Raw genomic sequence first — 19,275 nt, forward strand, 5'->3', positions numbered from 1 at the left:
TAAAGAGTCTATGCAGACCTGATACCAACCCTCCTGCATCTTTTTCTGTTTCCAAAGCTTTTGTGCTCTGCTGCCTTCATGCCCTCTTAGTTTCATGATCTGCTGCATATATTTCAGTGGTAAACAGTGCTGGGCTCAGAGATAACTCTGTTATTCTGAACACCGGCTCATCTGTGTTAAAATACTTGTAATGACAGTAATTTAGGCACATAGAGCCCAGAGCCCTGGCATATGTACCTCCCTTCTTTCTGTCATAAATGTTAGTGTCCGCACTGACCACACTCCTGTGGTCATTTGGATCACGAGATATTTGCTCATCTGCTGTGTGAAACTACTCTTCATGAAGATTTCTTTTCCTGCTAGAACCGAGTACACAGAATAATTTGCATGGAGTATAGGCATGTTTAGTAAACTATGAATTCCAGGAAAAATTGAATTATGGAATCATTTACATTCAAAACAGTCCTATAATATATTAAATCAATGATGCTCCATCAGTTGTAAAAACCGAATTCGAATTCTTGAGTGTCTGTTTTCAAGCTTTTTTTCTTTCAAAAGACTTATTTTTTATGACTTATTCTTATAGGACACAGGACCCGTATGAAGTGGCATTTCTTTCTCCATTGTTAAGCATGGCTCAGATGGCAGGGCATTAAAGCCCAGAGCTCGGTCTATTCTGAGCCTCCAGAGCCACAGTCACTGCAGTTCAGCTTCATGAGGCCACTTGGGTCATGACAGTGGACGGCGTTAGCCGAAGTACATAGCAGAGAGGGACGCCGGACACGCTTTCACTGCTGGCGGTCACAGCTGGAGGACACACTTGCGGCATGGCTCAGAGCAGGCGGCGTGCAGCAGCCTTGGAGCGGCGAGGATCGGCCACTCTCCTGTCTCACAGTCACCAATCTCGGTCACGGTGGCTGACGCTTTGCCGCTTCTGTCCCCGCGTCAGGCAGAGACGTAACCTCTTACGGGACAGCAGCTGGGGCTCATTCTCACTGCATTTTCGGCACTGATAACAGAATCAGGGAGGGGGGGGCGTGGAACACAAAATCAGGCAAATCGGAGACCTGAGACTCCTTCTCCCTCGCCCTTACTCCCGTATTCAGTCCATCACGAATTTCTCTTGCCGCCTAGATGCCGTTTTAAAGCCTCCCATCTCTGTCCGTCTCCACCACAACCGCTGCGATTGCCTTGACCCAAATCACCGTCTCCTTTGAATGCGTTTGCCGGGATCACCACAGCGGCCCTAACTGGTCTACCCCTTCTGCTCTGGCCCCTCTTAATTCCTTCTCTGTGGAGCGGCCAGATGAACTTTTAACAGTACAGCTCCTTCAAAGGCTGTCTGCTGCCTTTTTATAATAATGGTTAATCATACTCATCACCATCACACTGGCAGTGCTTTGACCAAGGCCGATGTTGGGGGTGGTCACATACTTTACTGTTCACACAAGGCCTTTTTTTTTCTAGCGATATCTTCTCTTTTTTTTTGTTTATTTTTTTAATACAATGTATTGTCAGATTGACTTACATACAACACCCAGTGCTCATCCCAACAGGTGCCCTCCTCAGTGCCCATCACCCGCTTTCCCCTCTCCCCCACCCCCATCCACCTTCAGTTTGTTCTCTGTATTTAAGAGTCTCTTATGGTTTGCCTCCCTCACTCTCAGTTTGTGACTCTTTTCTCGCCCTTCCCCTCCCCCACGGTCTTCGGTTAAGTTTCTCAAGATCCACATATGAGTGAAAAAGATACGGTATCTGTCTTTGTCTGACTGACTTACTTCACTCAGCATCCATGTTGCTGCAAACGGCATGATTTCATTCTTTCTCATTGCCAAGTTGTATTCCATTGTATATATAAACCGTGTTGTCTTTATCCATTTGTCAGTTGATGGACATTTGGGCTCTTTCCATAATTCGGCTATTGTTGAAAGTGCTGCTGTAAACATTGGGGTACACGTGCCCCTGTGCATCAGCACACCAGTATCCCTTGGGTAAATTCCCAGCAGTGCTATTGCTGGGTCGTAGGGTAGTTCTATCTGTAATTTTTTGAGGAACCTCCACACTGTTTTCCAGAGCGACTGCACCAGTTTGCATTCCCACCAACAGTGCAAGAGGATTCCCGTTTCTGCACATCCTCCCCAGCATCTAATTTCCTGATTTGTTCATTTTAGCCATTCTGACCAGCATGAGGTGGTATCTCAGTGTGGCTTTGATTTGTATTTCCCTGATGAGGAGTGACATTGAGCATCTTTTCATGTGTCTGTTGGCCATCTGGATGTCTTCTTCGGAAAAGTGTCTATTTATCTCTTGTGCCCATTTCTTCACTGGATTATTTGTTTTCAGGTGTGGAGTTTGGTAAGTTCTTTATGGATTTTGGATACTAGGCCTTTCTCCGATACGTCATTTGCAAATATCTTTTCCCATTCCGTTGGTTGCCTTTTAGTTTGGTTGATTGTTTCCTTTGCAGTAAGGAAGTTTTTTTTATCTTGGTGAGGTCCCAATAGTTCATTTTTGCTTTTAACTCCCTTGCCTTTGGAGATGTGTCTAGTAAGAAATTTCTGCGACTGAGGTCCAAGAGGTTGTTGCCGGCTTTCTCCTCTAGGATTTTGATGGTTTCCTGCCTCACATTTAGCTCTTTCATCCATTTTGACTTTATTTTTGTGTATGGTGTAAGAAAGTGGCCTAGTTTCATTCTTCACATTGCTGTCCAGCTTTCTCAGCACTGTTTGCTAAAGAGACTGTCTTTATTCCATTGGATATTTTTTTCTACTTTCTCAAAGATTAGTTGGCCATACATCTGTGGGTCTAATTCTGGGGTTTCTATTCTATTCCATTGGTCTATATGTCTGTTTTTGTGCCAATACGATACTGTCTTGATGATAACAGCTTTGTAGTAGAGGTTAAAGTCTGGGATTGTGATGCCTCCCGCTTTGGTCTTCTTCTTCAACATTACTTTGGCTATTCAGGGTCTTTTGTGGTTCCATACAAATTTTAGGATTGCTTATTCTAGCTTCGAGAAGAATGCTGGGGCAATTTTGGTTGGGATTGCATTGAATGTGTAGATTACTTTGGGTAATATTGACATTTTAACCATATTTATTCTTGGAAACCATGAGCATGGAATGGCTTTCCATTTCTTTCTGTTTTCTTCAATATCCTTCATAAACTTTCTATAGTTTTGGGCATACAGATCTTTTCTATCTTTGGTTAGGTTTATTCCTAGGTATTTTATAGTTCTTGGTGCAATTGTGAATGGGATCAGTTTCTTGATTTCTCTTTCTGTTGCTTCATTATTGGCATATAAAAATGCAACTGATTTCTGTAAATTGGTTTTGTATCCTGCAACTTTGGTGAATTCATGTATTAGTTCTAGGAGTCTTTTGGTGGAGTCTTTCGGGTTTTCCATGTAGAGTATCATGCACACAAGGATATTTTTGAACGTGAAGTGGCACCGTTGAAAATCACACAGCGATGATGCGGAAACCATGATGTTCGCTTGCCTTGTCTGCACCTCCCTCTAAGGTCTGGGCCATATTCACCCTGCTTCCATTCACTCTCTCTGCACCTGCACATCTGCTTGCTTTTCAGTCTTTTGTACTTTTCAGGTTCACTCCCCATGTTTGCTACCGCCACAGGGCCTTTGTGCCTGACATCACTCAAGTGTCTGACTCCTACTGATCTTTTAGCCCTTAGCTTCTGCATGGCATCTCATTAAGTAGGCTGAAGGTTAAATCTTTTTTATATGTTCTTACCACAGTGACAAGTACAATTTAACCTTTAATTATTTGAATGAATACTAGTAATAGACTGGTGATAGTGTATTATCGATACACCAGTCATAGAATGCAGTGATCAGCACAATGGCAAAACAACCTCTACACAGCTGGCCCTTGACCAACATGGGTTTGAGCTGTGGGCCCGCCTATCTGTGGGTTCTTTGTGGTGCCAAACTGTAAAGGTAGTTTCTCTTCCATGTGAGTTTCCTAACCTCTTCTCTTCTCTAGCTCACTGCGTTAAGAGAAACAGTATATAATACGTGTTAAGCAACTGTTGATATTATCAGTCAGGCTTCTGGTCAGCAGTAGGCTATCAGTAGTTAACTTCTGGGGGGAGTCAGAAGTTGTGTGGGGATTTCTGACTATTGGGGGGGAGGGTTGGGTGCACCTACTGCCCATGTTGTTCAAGGGTCAAATGTATATTTAAATTCTGTATTTTACGTACAAAAGAAACTGGCTATATGGACTCCAGTTTACTGTAAAAATACAGTCTCTGTCTTAGCACTGTTAATATGCTGTTTCTTAATTTATTAAAAATACAGTAATTTAATACTCCACTTTAGTAATTCCAGAGAGTAACCCAAAATTTGAAGTTAAAACATGGGTTCATGAGAAGAGGCTGTCCTCAGTGAGAAACCCTTGGCATTTCGAGTGATAATATACAGAATTGGTGGATTGTGGAACAGATGATCTGGGTTTTAAATGATTTTACCGCTCACTGTCTGGGTGGCCTTGAGCAAGTTACTTAGTTTCCCTGGGTCTCCCTTTTACCCATCTGTAGAATGAATATAATAATGGCATCTGGTATTTCATGGGGCTTTTAAGAAAATCAAATCGGGTAGTACCTACAAGATACTTAGAACAGTTTTTGGCACATAGGAGAAATTGAGTGACTACTAGCTGTTACTCTTATCTGTGTTATTATTACTCTGTTGGTTCATTTACGAGATATTTATTCAATATCTGCCTTGTTCCTGGCATTGTTCTAGGTGCTGGGAATTCAGATGTGATCAAGATAGGGCATATTGTGCATTGGGTGTGATCCATTAATACTTTCATTTCATTGTCTGAGAAGTATCCTGACTGAAATAAATGTCATGGTTTGTTGGGGCACATTGGTGGGGAGGAGCCGGGTCCACTTGAAGGTTGAGTCTGCAGTCACAGAACTGGGGAGCAGTGTAGGGCTGGGAAAGAGCACAGAGAAAGGGCCCCGAGATGGAAAGGGCTTAGCCTGGTTAACAGTTAAAAAGTGAGCATGGCTGGATTGTTTATACGTGAGTAGAGAGGGTAGGGGGCCTAATAGAGACAGGAAGCAGATGAGGCAGGTACGTGGCGGGGGGGGGGGGGGTTGTATAGAGAAATGACAAGCCATCTAATTCTCCTTAATTTACTGCTGAAGAAGCAGAAAGCCATGTGCCCTGAGCAGGGTCATGTAGAAAATTAGTGATGGGGCTGGAACTAGAAGCTAAGTGTCCCATGTTCTTATATGCATGTGTGTGTGTACATGTGTGTATATATACATACATGTGCACACACACATGTTTTAACTATTGAAGCATATGTATAAAAATTGCACACGTTACATAGAACAATTTTCTGTGAAGTTTCACAAAGTGAGCCCCCCTGTTACACGCCCCCCCCCGCCCATTACACCTCCCTGTTACACCCCTCCACTGTTCTATCCCGCAGAGGTAAATTGGTCCTGAGCTCTAACACCACACATTAGTCCTGCCTGATTTTGAACTGCTATGAACTTTTGGATGGAAGTGTATGCTGTAGTAACTTCTTTCTGTCTGGCTCCTTGGCCTGCACATGTCTGAGATTCATGTGTGGGGGTGTGTGTGGCAGTAGTTGTTGTGTTCCCACTGCTCTGTAGTCTTTTACTGTCGGAATACGCGGAGGTTTCCAGTTTACTCGCCCACTGGAAGTCCCTAAAGAGACACGTTGTATGTGTGTGTGTGATGAAAGATGGATTGTGATTCCTGTCATTTATGTGTGCATGTTAATCTTGCTTGTCTTTTATTTTTTTAACCAGTTGAAGTCTCTATGGAAACATTTCTTTTAGAGCCCACTTTGATAGCAAGTGGGTATCCCTTGGTCACTTTGAAAATAAAATGCCTGGTTGAAACCCAGACTTGCATGACTAGAGATCACCCACTATGCCCCTTTGTTAAAGAGGTATTAATCATAAATGGAAATAGGTTGGATGAATTTGTCACGTTTTCAAATGGTGCTGATCATTGAGCTTTTCAGCCTTTTGAAATATTATCTAGGGTATTACATGCTTCCAGGAGGTCAAGGATGATTGGCTACTTAATTGGGCCAAATAGCCATCATTTATACTTGTTAAAATTAGGTCTCTTTAAATAAGTGATTGATTAATTGGATGTATGCCATTTTCATGTGTATTTCATTCAATTTTTTTTTCTTTCTCTCTTTTTTTTTTTTTGAATATTTCAGATGATGTTGTGCCGTATTTTAAGACAGAGCCAGGCCTGCCGCAGATTCACCTGGAAGGCAACCGCCTTGTCCTCACTTGCCTCGCTGAAGGAAGCTGGCCTTTGGAGTTCAAGTGGATGCACAATGACAGTGAGCTCACCACCTACAGCAGCGAATATAAGTAATTGATTGCTTGAAAATAAGATTCCGTTTCAGGCTGATGTGTTTAGAGTATTTGCCTTTTGGGCCGTAATAGCACGAGAGGTGAAAATATTTGATTGAATTTCTAATGCATTAGGATTAAAGGGATAGATTTAATTAGAATGTGATTTAATATTCTGATCGACATTGTATTTATACCTAGGAGGTGTATCATTATATTTGTAAAAGGAAGTCTGTTAGCAAAATTGCCAGGCTGAAAAAAGTTGTAGTTACAGAGGGATGCAAGTAACAGGTTTTGCGTGATAAATTTGCACTCTTGTGGCAACGGCCCCACCCGCCAGTGTCGTTCGTATTCAACGAGCGTGAATATTTAGACAGAGATCTTTAGACAGAGATCTTTAAAGCAGGAGCTTCTGGAGCTCTGAGTCGTCAACAGAAAATTTACCTGGCTAACTTTCAGAGTCAGGACAGGGAGGATGAAAGTGTGGGGGAGGGGTGTGAGCACGGCATCTCATCCAGCAAGGATGTTCACTCGAGTCCTGGGTGTGGCTGCAGTGAGCCCAACACGGGGCAGAGAACAAGTAGTGAGCGGGGACGAGGACGAGATGCAGCCACATGGGAGGTGTGGCACCAGCTCTCGAGCCTCCGTGTCTCCTTGTGGTGCCAAGGTCTTTCAGGTTCGAATCTCAGCTTCAGCTTCCGTTTCTGTGTGGGCTGGTTATACCAGATGCAACAGTTCTGAGGAGGATGGAGAACTAATGACTTCCTAAAAAGTCCAAAAGGTCCCCAGATCAGCGCAATCAGCAATGTCATGCTCTTATTTAACTAAGAGAATTGGCTGTTCAGAGGTGTTTTAAATAGAGTAACGAGTTCTCAGCGTGGGGCATAACCCATCACGCACTCTCATGAAAAGTCAGAGGTTTGGGGCACCTGGCTGGCTCCGTCAGAATAGCATGTGACTGTTGATCGAGGGGTTGTGAGTTCAAGCCCCATGCTGGCTGTAGAGACTACTTAAATAAACTTAAAAAAATAAAAAAATAAAAGAGGGGCACCTGGGTGTCTAAGTCCATTAAGAGTTCGATGCCTGATTTTGGCCCAGGTCATGATCTCATAGTAGATCGAGCCCTCCTCAGGCTCTGCTTTGACAGCACAGAGCCTGCATAGGATTCTCTCTCTCCCCTTTTCCTCCTTTCTTCTCCCCTCTCAAAATAAATAAGCTTAAAAAAAAAAAACTTACTTGCTATTTAAAAATATTAAAAATTAAAAGAAGTTATAATATGATGGTCCATGAACCACATTCAGCCTACTCAGAGTGTGGTATGTGTGTATGTATTTAAAATTGTAAGATTTCATATAAAAGTCCACTCTCTGATCCCTGTTGACCAGTCAGAAGGCCTGGCCACTCAGCTCTGGCCTCCGCAACCCTCCTCCCCCCTGCCCCCCACAGAAGCAGGTGCCAGCCAGTGTTCCCCTTTAGGAAGGGCACAACCCTTCTGGCTCTCAGTGCTCTGGTCCCCACATCATCTGTATGATGCCACACTTGCTTTGCTCAGTTCTCTTCTTCCCCTGCCCTTTTTAGACATAAGAGTTTGTGACCTCCTCTTTCATGATCAGGCCTATACTGTCAGAGTATCTGCTGTTGTAGGAGCAATTTATCGTAATAGTTACGAGCATGCTGACATCAACAGACCCAGGTTTGAATCCCAGCTCACTACCAATTAGCATTAGCAGTGTGATCTCCTGCAAGCCACTTATCAGTTCCACTTTTAACGTCTGCAAAATGGGGCTGATCATACCTCATTTGTCGTGTTGTGAGCATTAAAAGGCTCTAATGTAGGTAAAACAGTGTATATTCTGGCCCACAAGCAATCTGCTAATGAATCCTAGGTGATACTGTATATCATCATAATGAGACGTTAGGGTACTTGGCTTGTTAGGGGCATAAGAAAGAAAAAGACAAAAAGTAAGCTTAGAAATGAGAAGCATGTGTGAGTAATGGGCTTTAACAGCAGGTGCCTTGAATTCGGATACTTCTATTCAATTTACTATGTGTGTGACTTTGGACAGGTTACCTAACCAGTTTGATCTTGCTTTTCTCATCTGTAAAATGGGTATAATAAAACCCAATTCAGAGGGTTCTCATAAAAATGAAATGACATAATGTTTTGTATGCCCCTGGGAGAAAGGGATGAAGTCTCAGAAGAATCCAGATTGTTCTTCCGTATAAAAAATAGTAATGTGGATGATCTATAATGATGGTGTTCAGATTGGGGTGTGTGGTCATGGATAGTGGCAAAGGAATGGCTTTCTAGATGTTCAGTTTCCATATGTGTGTTTTCTGAGGTTGAGCTGACTGAGAACATGCCTTTTTGCAGACACCCGGGATTCTGCCCTTTTGTGCTGTTTCCCCCAGTTCGCAGAAGGAAGGCTCACTTTCCCCATCTGAGTCCTCCTGTGGAACTGCCTCTCAGGTGCAGGACGAGTGCCTAGGTCCAAATATTTGGCTTGAACAAAATGAGGGGCTCTTTTAAATAACCCCCGAAGAGCTACTTGGCCTCTAGTCTATACATATTCCTTTTAAGGAAACGTAGGGCTCTAGAGCGCGTGCAAGATAGATCCCCATGGCGAGGGCACCTTGTCTTCTCCGGGCAGCATGCTCACGGCGGGGCCCCGGGGTGTGTCCACTTAACACGTAGCAGAAGCAGAGTATTCCAGAGCTGTTGGAAAGAAGAAACAAGCTGTGAAATACTCTTTAATGAAGCACCCTGTGTCTGCATTTCACCCTCCTCTGTAATGAGGCTGAGGGCTCAGTGGCACATTTCAAGGAGGAGGAAGAAGAAAGTTCTGTTTACTTCCATCAGATGCATGTTGTATCTTGATGTACGAAGAACATGCATGATAGGAAAGTTAGGGCTTTGTATTTTCTCATACATTTATTCAGAAGACACTTTCATTAACTTCTGCAAAAAAGATGATTTGAGTTTCTAAATCCATATCCTTTTTCATTACTTTCCTGTGTTTTGATTGTTGCTATGCTTCAATCTCTTCTCTAGTTTATTTCCTTCCGTGTACTCTTTAGATTTAAATGAACTGTATGCAAATATGTGGTCAGTACCTTCTCTTTGTTGTTAATTTCTATCCAATTTTATTTATTCTAATAGTAAATAACTTGCCATTCAATGAAATAAAAAGTAATTGAAAAAAAAACCAGCCACTATCCTCCCATTAAGAGACACATTTTCTAAGTTTTTAATGCTTAATAATTATATTTCAAAGTTTGTGATACATTTTGTTTTTTTTGATAAACTATGTAATAATAATAGTTGCCGTGACCCTATAATACAGAAGAATTTTTTTTAAGCACTTAGAATGTTTTGATCAAAGGACGTCCTTTTTAAATTGCCATTTGTATGTGTATTTTTATTTCAGAGAAGTATGATGGATAATCAAGAAGTATCTTTGAAGCATAACAATATATTACATAAGAATAAAATTCTATGGGATAAATAGACCTACTAATTAAGTTCAAAGAGTAAAAAGGAGCAGTATGAAGGTTCCTATCTGTTAAAGAGTTCATTATTAAAGAAGGGACGATGTGTGTTTCAAAATCATTATATTATTTATATTCCATTGGATCCATGTAAAACAGTGGTGTAATAGTTTTATTCTAAAATGCTAAACCATACACCATGCCACTATTATATGTGCAGCTGCTGAGACTTAGGATAAAACAGTTCTGGTGTCCACTCGAAAATGTGCAAGGAGATGGAGGTTTTTTTGGCGTTGCTCTTTGCACTAGAAATTTTACCTGTTAATTTGACACTCGCTGGATAATCCTCAGGAAGGCAAAGCATTGTGGGTCACTGAGGCAGGATTGCAGGGGCAGCTCATTATACGTGGACCATTACAATGGGGTAGATGCTTCCTTCCCATTTCCCTGGAAACTTAGTAGGAAGAAATGGGTGGTTCTAAAGCACCAACAGTTTGGGAACAATGTGATAAATTATATTCTGTTCACTGAGGGCTTCAGACACTAAGATGGGTTGTCAAGGACCCATAGTATTTTGTCCTCCCTTTTTTCAAGAAATAAACGCTGCCCAAAAAGCTCATGCTCTTTGTTCAAATTACTCTTTCATCTACTTCCTTCCAATAAGCACCTTCAGCTGTCATATGTTAACCTTCATTAGACATTCTAAGTCTCAAATTGAAGAACATGGCTACTTTATGAAAATGGTAGCGGTTTTTTCTCTGAAATTGAGTCCCTCTCCCCCCCCCCTTGATGTCAGTATGAAAATGCTAATCCTATAAAAGGAAAATAATATAAACTCAGCTTTTCCAGCTTTGACTGGAAATAGCATTTTCTTTGCTGCTTGTGTTACAAACTGCCCCCCAAATTTCAGTGAGTCGCAAATGTTATTCTACCATGGATGCTTATATCCACATTCAGGCATAGGTGATCCTGTAGCCACAATTGTAATAGGTCATTAAACCAGGTTTGCATAGCTGTCAAAGGCAGATGGGTCTCTTTTTTTTTTCCCCCAGAAAGTATTTATTCTCAATTACTTTCTACTTGGAGATAAAAAATTACATTCGAATACAGGTAGATAGATGTCTAAGCCAATAATTTCTTAGTGCTAGGTGTACTATTCATTTTATACCAGGAAGAATAATTGGATACTGTAAAGTGCTAAAAATCTTATATCTCCTTACGTGACCCGTCTCTGTGGTTCAGTTTCTGTGACAGTATAAACAATAGAAACTTGATGGATGATTCTTTTTTTTTTTTTATTCCAGTAAGAAAATAGGGGTGGTTAAGGACAAAGTAACTTTTTCTTATGTCTTATAAAAAGAAGAAAAATTTCACAGTATCAACAAAAATTATTAAATACCTGGGAATAACCTTTATAAGAACCTACACAAAGAAAAGTGGAAAGCCTCACTGGGAGATATAAAAGAGAATCCTAGATAGGAAATCTGCACAACGTAAAACTAGACAAAGTATATGAAACAGTTGTATCCAAGACAGAAACCAGAAACAGAAACCAGAAACCAGAGACAGAAACCAAGCGAGCCCTCTGGCCCAGCTTTTCTTCTGTGCCAGGATTTCCAGGCTGTGGCTGTGGGGGCGGGGGGTGCTAATACCCGGAGGACTCCTGAGTTGAAGAGATTGGAGAATCCAGAGGGATCAAGACCGAGTGCCCGAGAAAGGGAATCTAGAGGTCTACAGCGGTTCTGTGTTGAGTGTTTGGCAGAATATTTATCAGCACGTTTGCTGAGGAGACTCCCCAAGGCCAGGGAAAGGGCTGCCCAGAAGTGATGGCCGTACTTCCCATGCTCGCCACAGGGCTGGGCGGAGGACCTGTTCTCACCAGCCGTACCTCAAATTCTCATAATTTATGGGGTTATGGGATAGAGGATTCTTAAGTATCTTGGGTCTGTAGTGGGAATTATTAGCCCTTGACCAAATGCAGTTCTGATCCTGCCTAAGATTTTATAAACAAGACCAGGAAGGATCAAACGACTTTCAAGTATCTTTGAAGCATCAGAGAGCAAAGCCCAAGGATGTTTATAGGAATACAAAAATATCTAGCACCAAACAGGGTAAAATTCACAATGTCTAGAATGGAATCAAAGATTATTAGGCATGTAAAGAGGAAGGAAAGCATAACCCTTAAGGAGGACAAAAATCAATCTATTAATCTATCAAGCCAAAGCTGGCACACATGTTAGAATTAGCAGAGAAAGGCACTGAAACATCATAACTATATTCCCTGTGATCAAAGCTAAATACATACAAGATGTTAAAAGGCCGAAATCAAACTCCTGAGGATGAAACCTGTGATATCTGAGATGAAAAACACACTGGATGGGAGAGTAGCAGAGTAGATGTTGCAGAAGAAAATGTTAGTAAACTTAAAGATACAACAGTGGGATTATCCACAATGAAAGGCAGATACAAAAAAAAAAAAAAAAAAGGAATCAAACACAATGAAAAGAGCATTAGTGACTTACAGGACAATGTGTCTGTATGTGAGTGTGTTTGGAATCCCAAAGGAGGCAGGAGTTGAAAAATAGTTGAAGAAATCAGATGGCAGATGTTCTCCAGTTGATCAAACCTACCAACCCCCCCAGTGCGGGAAGCTCCTCTGGTCCCTGTAATGGTGTTACTGGCCAGTGCAATAAGGAAGAAAAATACAAAAGAAATAGCATCTAGATTGTAAGACATAAAAATGTCTTTTATGGAAGGTCTTTTATTTCTATATCGTCTATGTAGAAAATATGACATTATCTTTAAACAAGCTGCTAAAGCTAGTAAGTGGGCTTAGCAGTGTTCCAAGACGTAAGATCAGTGTTCAGAAATCTTCAGACCCTGAGACAAAGCAGCTAATTAGGCTTCATTACTACACCATGGGAAAGACTCCTCTACATGTTTTTTGTTTTGTTTTGCTTTTGATCTGCTGTGTCCCCCAGTCACCAAGAGGAAAGGTCTGTTTAACAGAATTCTTCCGTTAGGTGACATGTGATGACCCACTGGTTTCTCCATCATCTCACTGAACTGAGTGCGACACCCACCCGCGTCTTTGCGCAAGGGCGTGGTGCCCCCAGCTGTCTGGTTTCAGTTTTCCTGACTTGGTTTATAGTCACTCTTTTCTGCTGCTTAATTCTCCACTGGTCCTGTCCTCTTTGAACTGCCCAGCTCACAATAATCACAGTTATATTTTGGCTCAAATGAACTAGTCTTACACAGTTTGGCTCCGAGAAGTAGAATCCCTTATAGGCCCATGCTGTTTACAGGTCTGGGCCCTAAAATCTCCTTCTTAATGTGTTTCAGTCTGGGGTTTTCATTTCAGTATTTTGCTTGTGAAAGAAGCCAGCTATAGACTCATTCCACTTGTGATTATTATTTTTTAATGTCACGTAGGAAATTTATAAAAAATAGAATTGAAAGTCTAATTATTTATCATCTCCTCTCACAAAAGAAGAATGAAAGTAATCCCAAGAAAGGTATAAGTGGCTTACAGTTTTTTTTTTCATAACCTTTTTTTCCCACTTTGAATAAGATTGGGCTTTGGGCCAAGATAGGAAAGTTTATTATAGAACTTGGTTTATTTTCATGCAAAATAGATATTTTTATACCAGCATAAAAAAATTAAATTGTGGGGGATAGTCTTATCTGAAGTGGCCTGAAATGTAGACCCCCATTCAAAGAAAAGAGCCTCATATCTAGTTTTTTTTTTTTTTTAATGTTTGTTTATTTTTGAGAGAGAGAAAGAGTGTGAGCAGGGCAGGGCAGAGAGAGAGGGCGACACAGAATCCGAAGCAGGCTCCAGTCTCTGAGTTGACGGCACAGAGCCTGGTGTGGGGCTTGAGCTCGCAAACTGTGAGATCATGACCTGAACCAAAGTCCGATGCTTAACTGACTGAGCTATGCCAGCGCCCTGTGCCTTAGATCTCATTTTAATGGGCATGAGATTTCTGTTTTGTGAATTGAATTATGTCACCTGACTTCAGAGGGAGAAGTGCAGATGTGCCTTCGCTATTCTGAACCACGGTGGGACTGTTAGACCTGTGTCCTTAGAGTAGCTCACTGTTGTTGGAAGAACCGCTCAACAGTAAGTAGCCAGTCTACAACCAGGCAGCATTTTGTCAGACACTTTCTAAGCTTTTAGTGCTGCACATTCAGGAAAACTCAGAACAGGTTTATTTGTCCCAGTTTTGGGGGGATTGTTTATCACCTAATGGTATTTAGTGGTTTGCCAGGAAGCCATGAGTTCTAAAAGAGAGGATTCCAAGAGGCATTATTTAGGCTTTTCTGTGGCCACGGTGAGTGCCTGGTAACGTGAAAAGATTTTCCAGCCACGGTTATTTTGGCTGTGCTCTGGAGAGTAGGCCTTGGGGGGTTCTAGGACGAGCCACAGGGGCAAACTCTCTCTGACGGACATGGAAAGGGAGGTTGTTGCCTGGACGCCGGGTTGGTCCCCAAACCACCGGCAGACTGAAGGAGCCTTCAGAGCCAAATCGGCCCGGGAGCTGTTCCCCCCGGGGCTCCTGCCGCTGCTCCCACTGGGCCAGGGATGCCATTGTTTGAGCCTCTGCCCTGACTGGCACTGGACAACCGCACTGTGCCCCTGGTCCAGGGCTCTGCTGAGCCCCGGCACCCATGCTGTCCGACCGCTTCTCCGTTAGCCCCACTCCTCAGCCTCAGGTCTAAAAACCCAGAATACGTGTGTCCAGGGGTCTGCCTCCACTGAGACCCACAGAGTGGAAAATTCTCCAAACACAGGACAGTGCTCTAGATCCTAGGCAGCCCAAACTAGGTCACACGTTCACTCCAGGCAGGGCTAGTCAGGCCATTGTTTACGGGCCGAAATGGAGCTCAGGTTGCTTGTTAGAGAAACCCTGAGGTGGTTCATGTGGCCCATCCTGAGAGGCAGCTCAGAACTGAGGTATTCTCCTACTTGAGCAGAAATGGACGTTTAAACCCTTGGTTTTATTGTGATTTTGTGCTTGATTTTCTTTAATTTGCTCTTCCTGATAACGAACTGGCCCTGGAAAATGTTCTGTTAGTCTAGTAGAAACTCTGCCTTTATCCAGTGAATACAAACATTCCCTGCTGTGTTTATTTGAAATAGGAGCAGGCATTTTCTATATTTTGGTGGCATATGGTGCTAAGATTTTATCATACTTTCTTCTAAAGAGCCAGGAAACTTTCTCTGCTTAAAAATGTGTGTTTATAAACAATGGGCTTGCAGTGAATATTCCCATCTGTTAGGTGAACATAATTTGTGTAGGAATTCCTGTAATAGGTGGAGTACTTTGCAACTTTTTGTATATTTTTTTCCCTGGCGAGACATGAGACTAAAGAGTTGGTACGGAACAGCATATGCCTAATACTCAATTTTGTATCTGCTCCTCCCCGTGGTTTGAAAACACTGCTATTTTCATGCATTAGTACATACGATTACTGTGGAAATTCATAAGAATTTAAAATCTATTTAGGACCCCACAAGAGACAGAAAATGGAATGGATAACAATTATATAATCGCGGACATGTTGCAGAGGTGACACTGTGCATGTGGTTTTTTTCAAACACGTGCTCCTGTGACTCGTGTTATTTCATTTCAAAACACCCATGTTGGCTTTGTGTCAACTTAATCTCAAAACCCCTCCTTATTATAATCACAGTTATGTAACCATCAAAGCTGCTCATCCTTCCAGTCTTGACTTGTCATTTAAATAAATGGCGTTGACTCTTTGTGTTCAGTTTGATCTTACTCTGATTATCCACACTAATTAATTTTGTGTTTGAGATGAGCCATTCCTCAGAATAGAATAAAATTTTGAAGATTAAAACTCAGCGATATTTTTTCATAAAAGATTTTATTAATCTTGTCATGGGACTGTCAAGATGGTTATCAGAGGGAAAACATACTTTGATTAATATTTGCTTAGTGCTGAATTACCTATATTGTCCAAGTGTTTTATTCACTTAAAAATTAGGCCTTTAAGTTCCTTTTTCAGGTTGACTAATTGGACATACTTGAATAAAAAGTTGAGCAATCAGTTGAATATAAGTGATTTCAAGCTATGCTTAGGAACTGAGCCAAGAAAGCCTACCATACGTGGTGCTTTTTACCTGAGTTTTAAACGTTTCTGGTTATCCTTTGTTAGGAGAAGTAGTTTTAAATTGATGATAATTATGTACAGAACCTCTCTGTAATGAAGGATAGCATCACTCAGTTTTCTGTTTTTCGGAAGATAGGCTACCTTTAAGACTGGGTTTTAGCTCTCTTTTTTCTTTTTTGTAGTATGCACCTTCCCATGTGTGAGAAGTAGCCAGGACTCAGCCTCATTCTTGGTTTGTTTGTGAACATGGCCTAGAAACCAGTTAGTGTACTCTCTCAGGTATTGTGAAAGGTTGGGGCTCCAGAGCTGTAAAACTCACTGCAAGTGGTCCTTGGTTATAAATCTTACCTGCTTATGGATTGCAAAACATCCTAAGTTATAAAACTAACCATAAACCTAAAGCAGGGCTTTTATGGAAACTGTATCTTCTAAGTACATTTTTTTTCTACTATGAAATGTTACTGAAGTTTTTAGAAAGACTTTGATTTGAAGGATGACGATTGCTTACAGCCACAACAATGGAAAATACAAGTGAAACCACCTTTCAGTTATCCAAAATGTTTTTAAAGTTAATGTCAGACCGTGTGTGGGGTAGTGGGCAAGGGAAGTGTGTGAATTATGTTGGGGGGGTGGTCTGCAACACTGAGTGTCCCTGCTCTCTGCCTCGATGACACCCATGTCTCATCCTGAAAGTATTGCTTGAATTTTTATATAGAGTGACACAACACATTATATAAAGATGGTTTCCAGTTCTAGAAATAACTTTTAGAAATTCTGATAGAATTATAACACTTTTTGTTGAAAGGTCTAGTTTACATGTAATGACCTTCAGCTGTTTCACATTTGTCATGTGTTCAGCTAGTTCAGGAGTTGTACGTGATAAGTACTCCACGCATGGCATCGTGCTGGGTGCCAGGGCACAGTCGTGAACCAGGCAGGTCTAGAGACTGGTTGCTTGTGCCACTGACCACCTAGTGGCAGTCATCGGGGAGTGGCATGTCTGGGGAGACAGACATCGATTATGTAATGTCACAAGTTGCATTTGGGGTAAGCGTGTTGGCCACGGAAGGATTGCATAGACGGTTCACCAAAAATGCTTGTTGAACACTTGCAACATGTGGTGCCAGAACTGCTCTAGACACAGAACCATTAATACTTCTTTTTGGTGTTTGGCAGGTACATTATCCCGTCCTTGCAGAGGCTTGACGCTGGGTTTTACCGCTGTGTGGTGCGAAACAGGATGGGAGCTCTCTTGCAGAGAAGATCAGAAGTTCAAGTCGCATGTATGTGTGCACTGGAAAAGCCTCCAAGTGATGAATCACAGAAACAAAGTGTCTGTGGGGAATGCCGATCAAAATCACCGTTACCTGTTGTGGGAATTGAGACTGTGTCTTAGATTCTCTTTGGGATAGGGTCATTGCTAAAATTTGTTGGGAGATAAGTAGCCAGTGTAGGTGGCCCAGTGATGGTGATGGGGCTAATGAGGCAAATAGCACTTGTGTAAAATTCACCCGTCAGGGGCTCTGTCAGGCACTGTGGAGGACAAAAAGACATAAAAAATGAACAGGATGCCTTCTCTTGTATGAATTAGCTGCTCATGGCTTTTATTATCATTGTTATGTTCAGATTCAAATGTTTTTCAAATAAAAAATTAAACCCAATTAGATAAAATTTCTTCAGTTCATAATTAGTTCTTTCCAGCAATTTGTTGAGAAATCCTTTAGCTCCACGATAAAAAGTACACGGATAGTAATGTCCTAGACGGTATTACTGCCTAGGTATTACTGTTGGGGACCTGATGCATTCTCTGTGGGCAAGACTCATTTTAGAGAATGCGGCTTCTGAAAGTAACTGAAGGGGAGATACCAGAATGCAGGGAGTTTGCACGTCGTTAGCAGGAATTGGAGAGACAAGCTGGTCTGCACAGAGCACTTAATACTTTTCTAGTCCAAAACCTGGCAAGGTAGGGTCCTTCTAAAACGGCCTGTCAGCTTTATTACATTTTGAATTTACTACCGAAATGTCTCTTCATTTAAAAGAAAGCAGAAAGTGTTATGCTACTTTAAATTACGTATTAATACGTTATAACGGATTTGAGAGAACTCGAGAGATCCTAAACTGGGCTGTGCCAACCAAAAAAGACAGTATTTTCTCTTTGTTATTTTGACCACAGGTAAGGCCTATAGTTTTCAGTGTCACTGTATCAAAGAAAACAATTTCTAGTTACTCGTCTATTCTGTCTCTACACGTTTAGTTATGTTTTTAATTACTAGGAAGGCTTAACTTTTCTGAATTGTGGTGAAGTCACTCAGCTAAATCTTACTGCAGGATAATTTGGAACTTGTATTCAATTGAATAATTGAAAACATAATTAATAAATATGAATTTCAGTTCAATACCCCAAACATATTTGAATAAGTTAACAGCTTGGAATTTATGGTAATGTATTAAATTCTATTGAATAAAATTAAATTTTGGACTTTTTCTTGGTTAATTATTTATATCCTTGTTTCTAGAAATTTATCTTTGGCTCTTAGATTTTTTTCTTTCTTTTCTCCTCCTTTTTGTTAACGAGCTTCACTTTAAAAATAACTGTGACTGTTCACCTCATCTGTTTCATCTCCTAGAATATTAAATGCTGTTTATTACATAGGAAATAATTTCCTCTGAATAAAAATTCCATTGATAATATAGATTTGCTATGGACTATGCCAAATTAAATACATTGAGACAAAAAGCATGTAAGTCAAATCTGTGTGTATACACATGTATCTGTCTCTAATCCTAACATAGACATTTTTCAAAAGTTTCAAATGTTACTAATTTAAAAATTGGTGTCCTCTGCCCACATTCTAATGACTTCGTTTTTTCCTGTGACCCCATTTCTTAAAAATGTTAAGCAGCACAAGAGGCTGCAACAGAGCCTACCTGTCCCTAATTAAGTCAACAGTATGGGGTTTGGAGAACCCTGTAAAAACAAGTTCGTGGTTGAAAAAAAAATCTCTATTCCAAAAGATCTTTTAGGGAGACAGTCACCCCAGCAACGGAAAGAAGGAGAAAGTGAACCGGGCAGTGGTGGCTGCCTGGGCGGAACTAGCTTGAGAAACTGGGGAGTCGGCAGATAGCTAAGGGCGACTCTAAGGTCTCTGTGGCGGTTGGATGCTTCTCCATAGTTTATTCCAGAATTCAGATCAGTTGCAAACATTTCATCGCGTTGTTGCAGCGACAGAGACCACGAAGTTCTGCTGATGAATGCATTTCGTGGGCACC

At 41.3% G+C, this 19,275-nt stretch overlaps 1 protein-coding gene across 1 annotated transcript in view; it reads left to right on the plus strand.

Moving 5' to 3' along the window:
• The window catches only part of SDK1 (sidekick cell adhesion molecule 1), an 888,340-nt gene that overhangs the window by 350,750 nt on the left and 518,315 nt on the right, over positions 1-19,275 (plus strand). Inside the window, exons 3-4 of the mRNA XM_045462082.1 lie at positions 6,237-6,396; positions 17,182-17,288. Coding sequence (XP_045318038.1) covers positions 6,237-6,396; positions 17,182-17,288 — 267 coding nt within the window. The remainder of the gene's footprint in view (positions 1-6,236; positions 6,397-17,181; positions 17,289-19,275) is intronic.

Source organism: Leopardus geoffroyi, chromosome E3 (genome assembly GCF_018350155.1).
Source record: "Leopardus geoffroyi isolate Oge1 chromosome E3, O.geoffroyi_Oge1_pat1.0, whole genome shotgun sequence".
NCBI classification, from domain to species: domain Eukaryota; kingdom Metazoa; phylum Chordata; class Mammalia; order Carnivora; family Felidae; genus Leopardus; species Leopardus geoffroyi.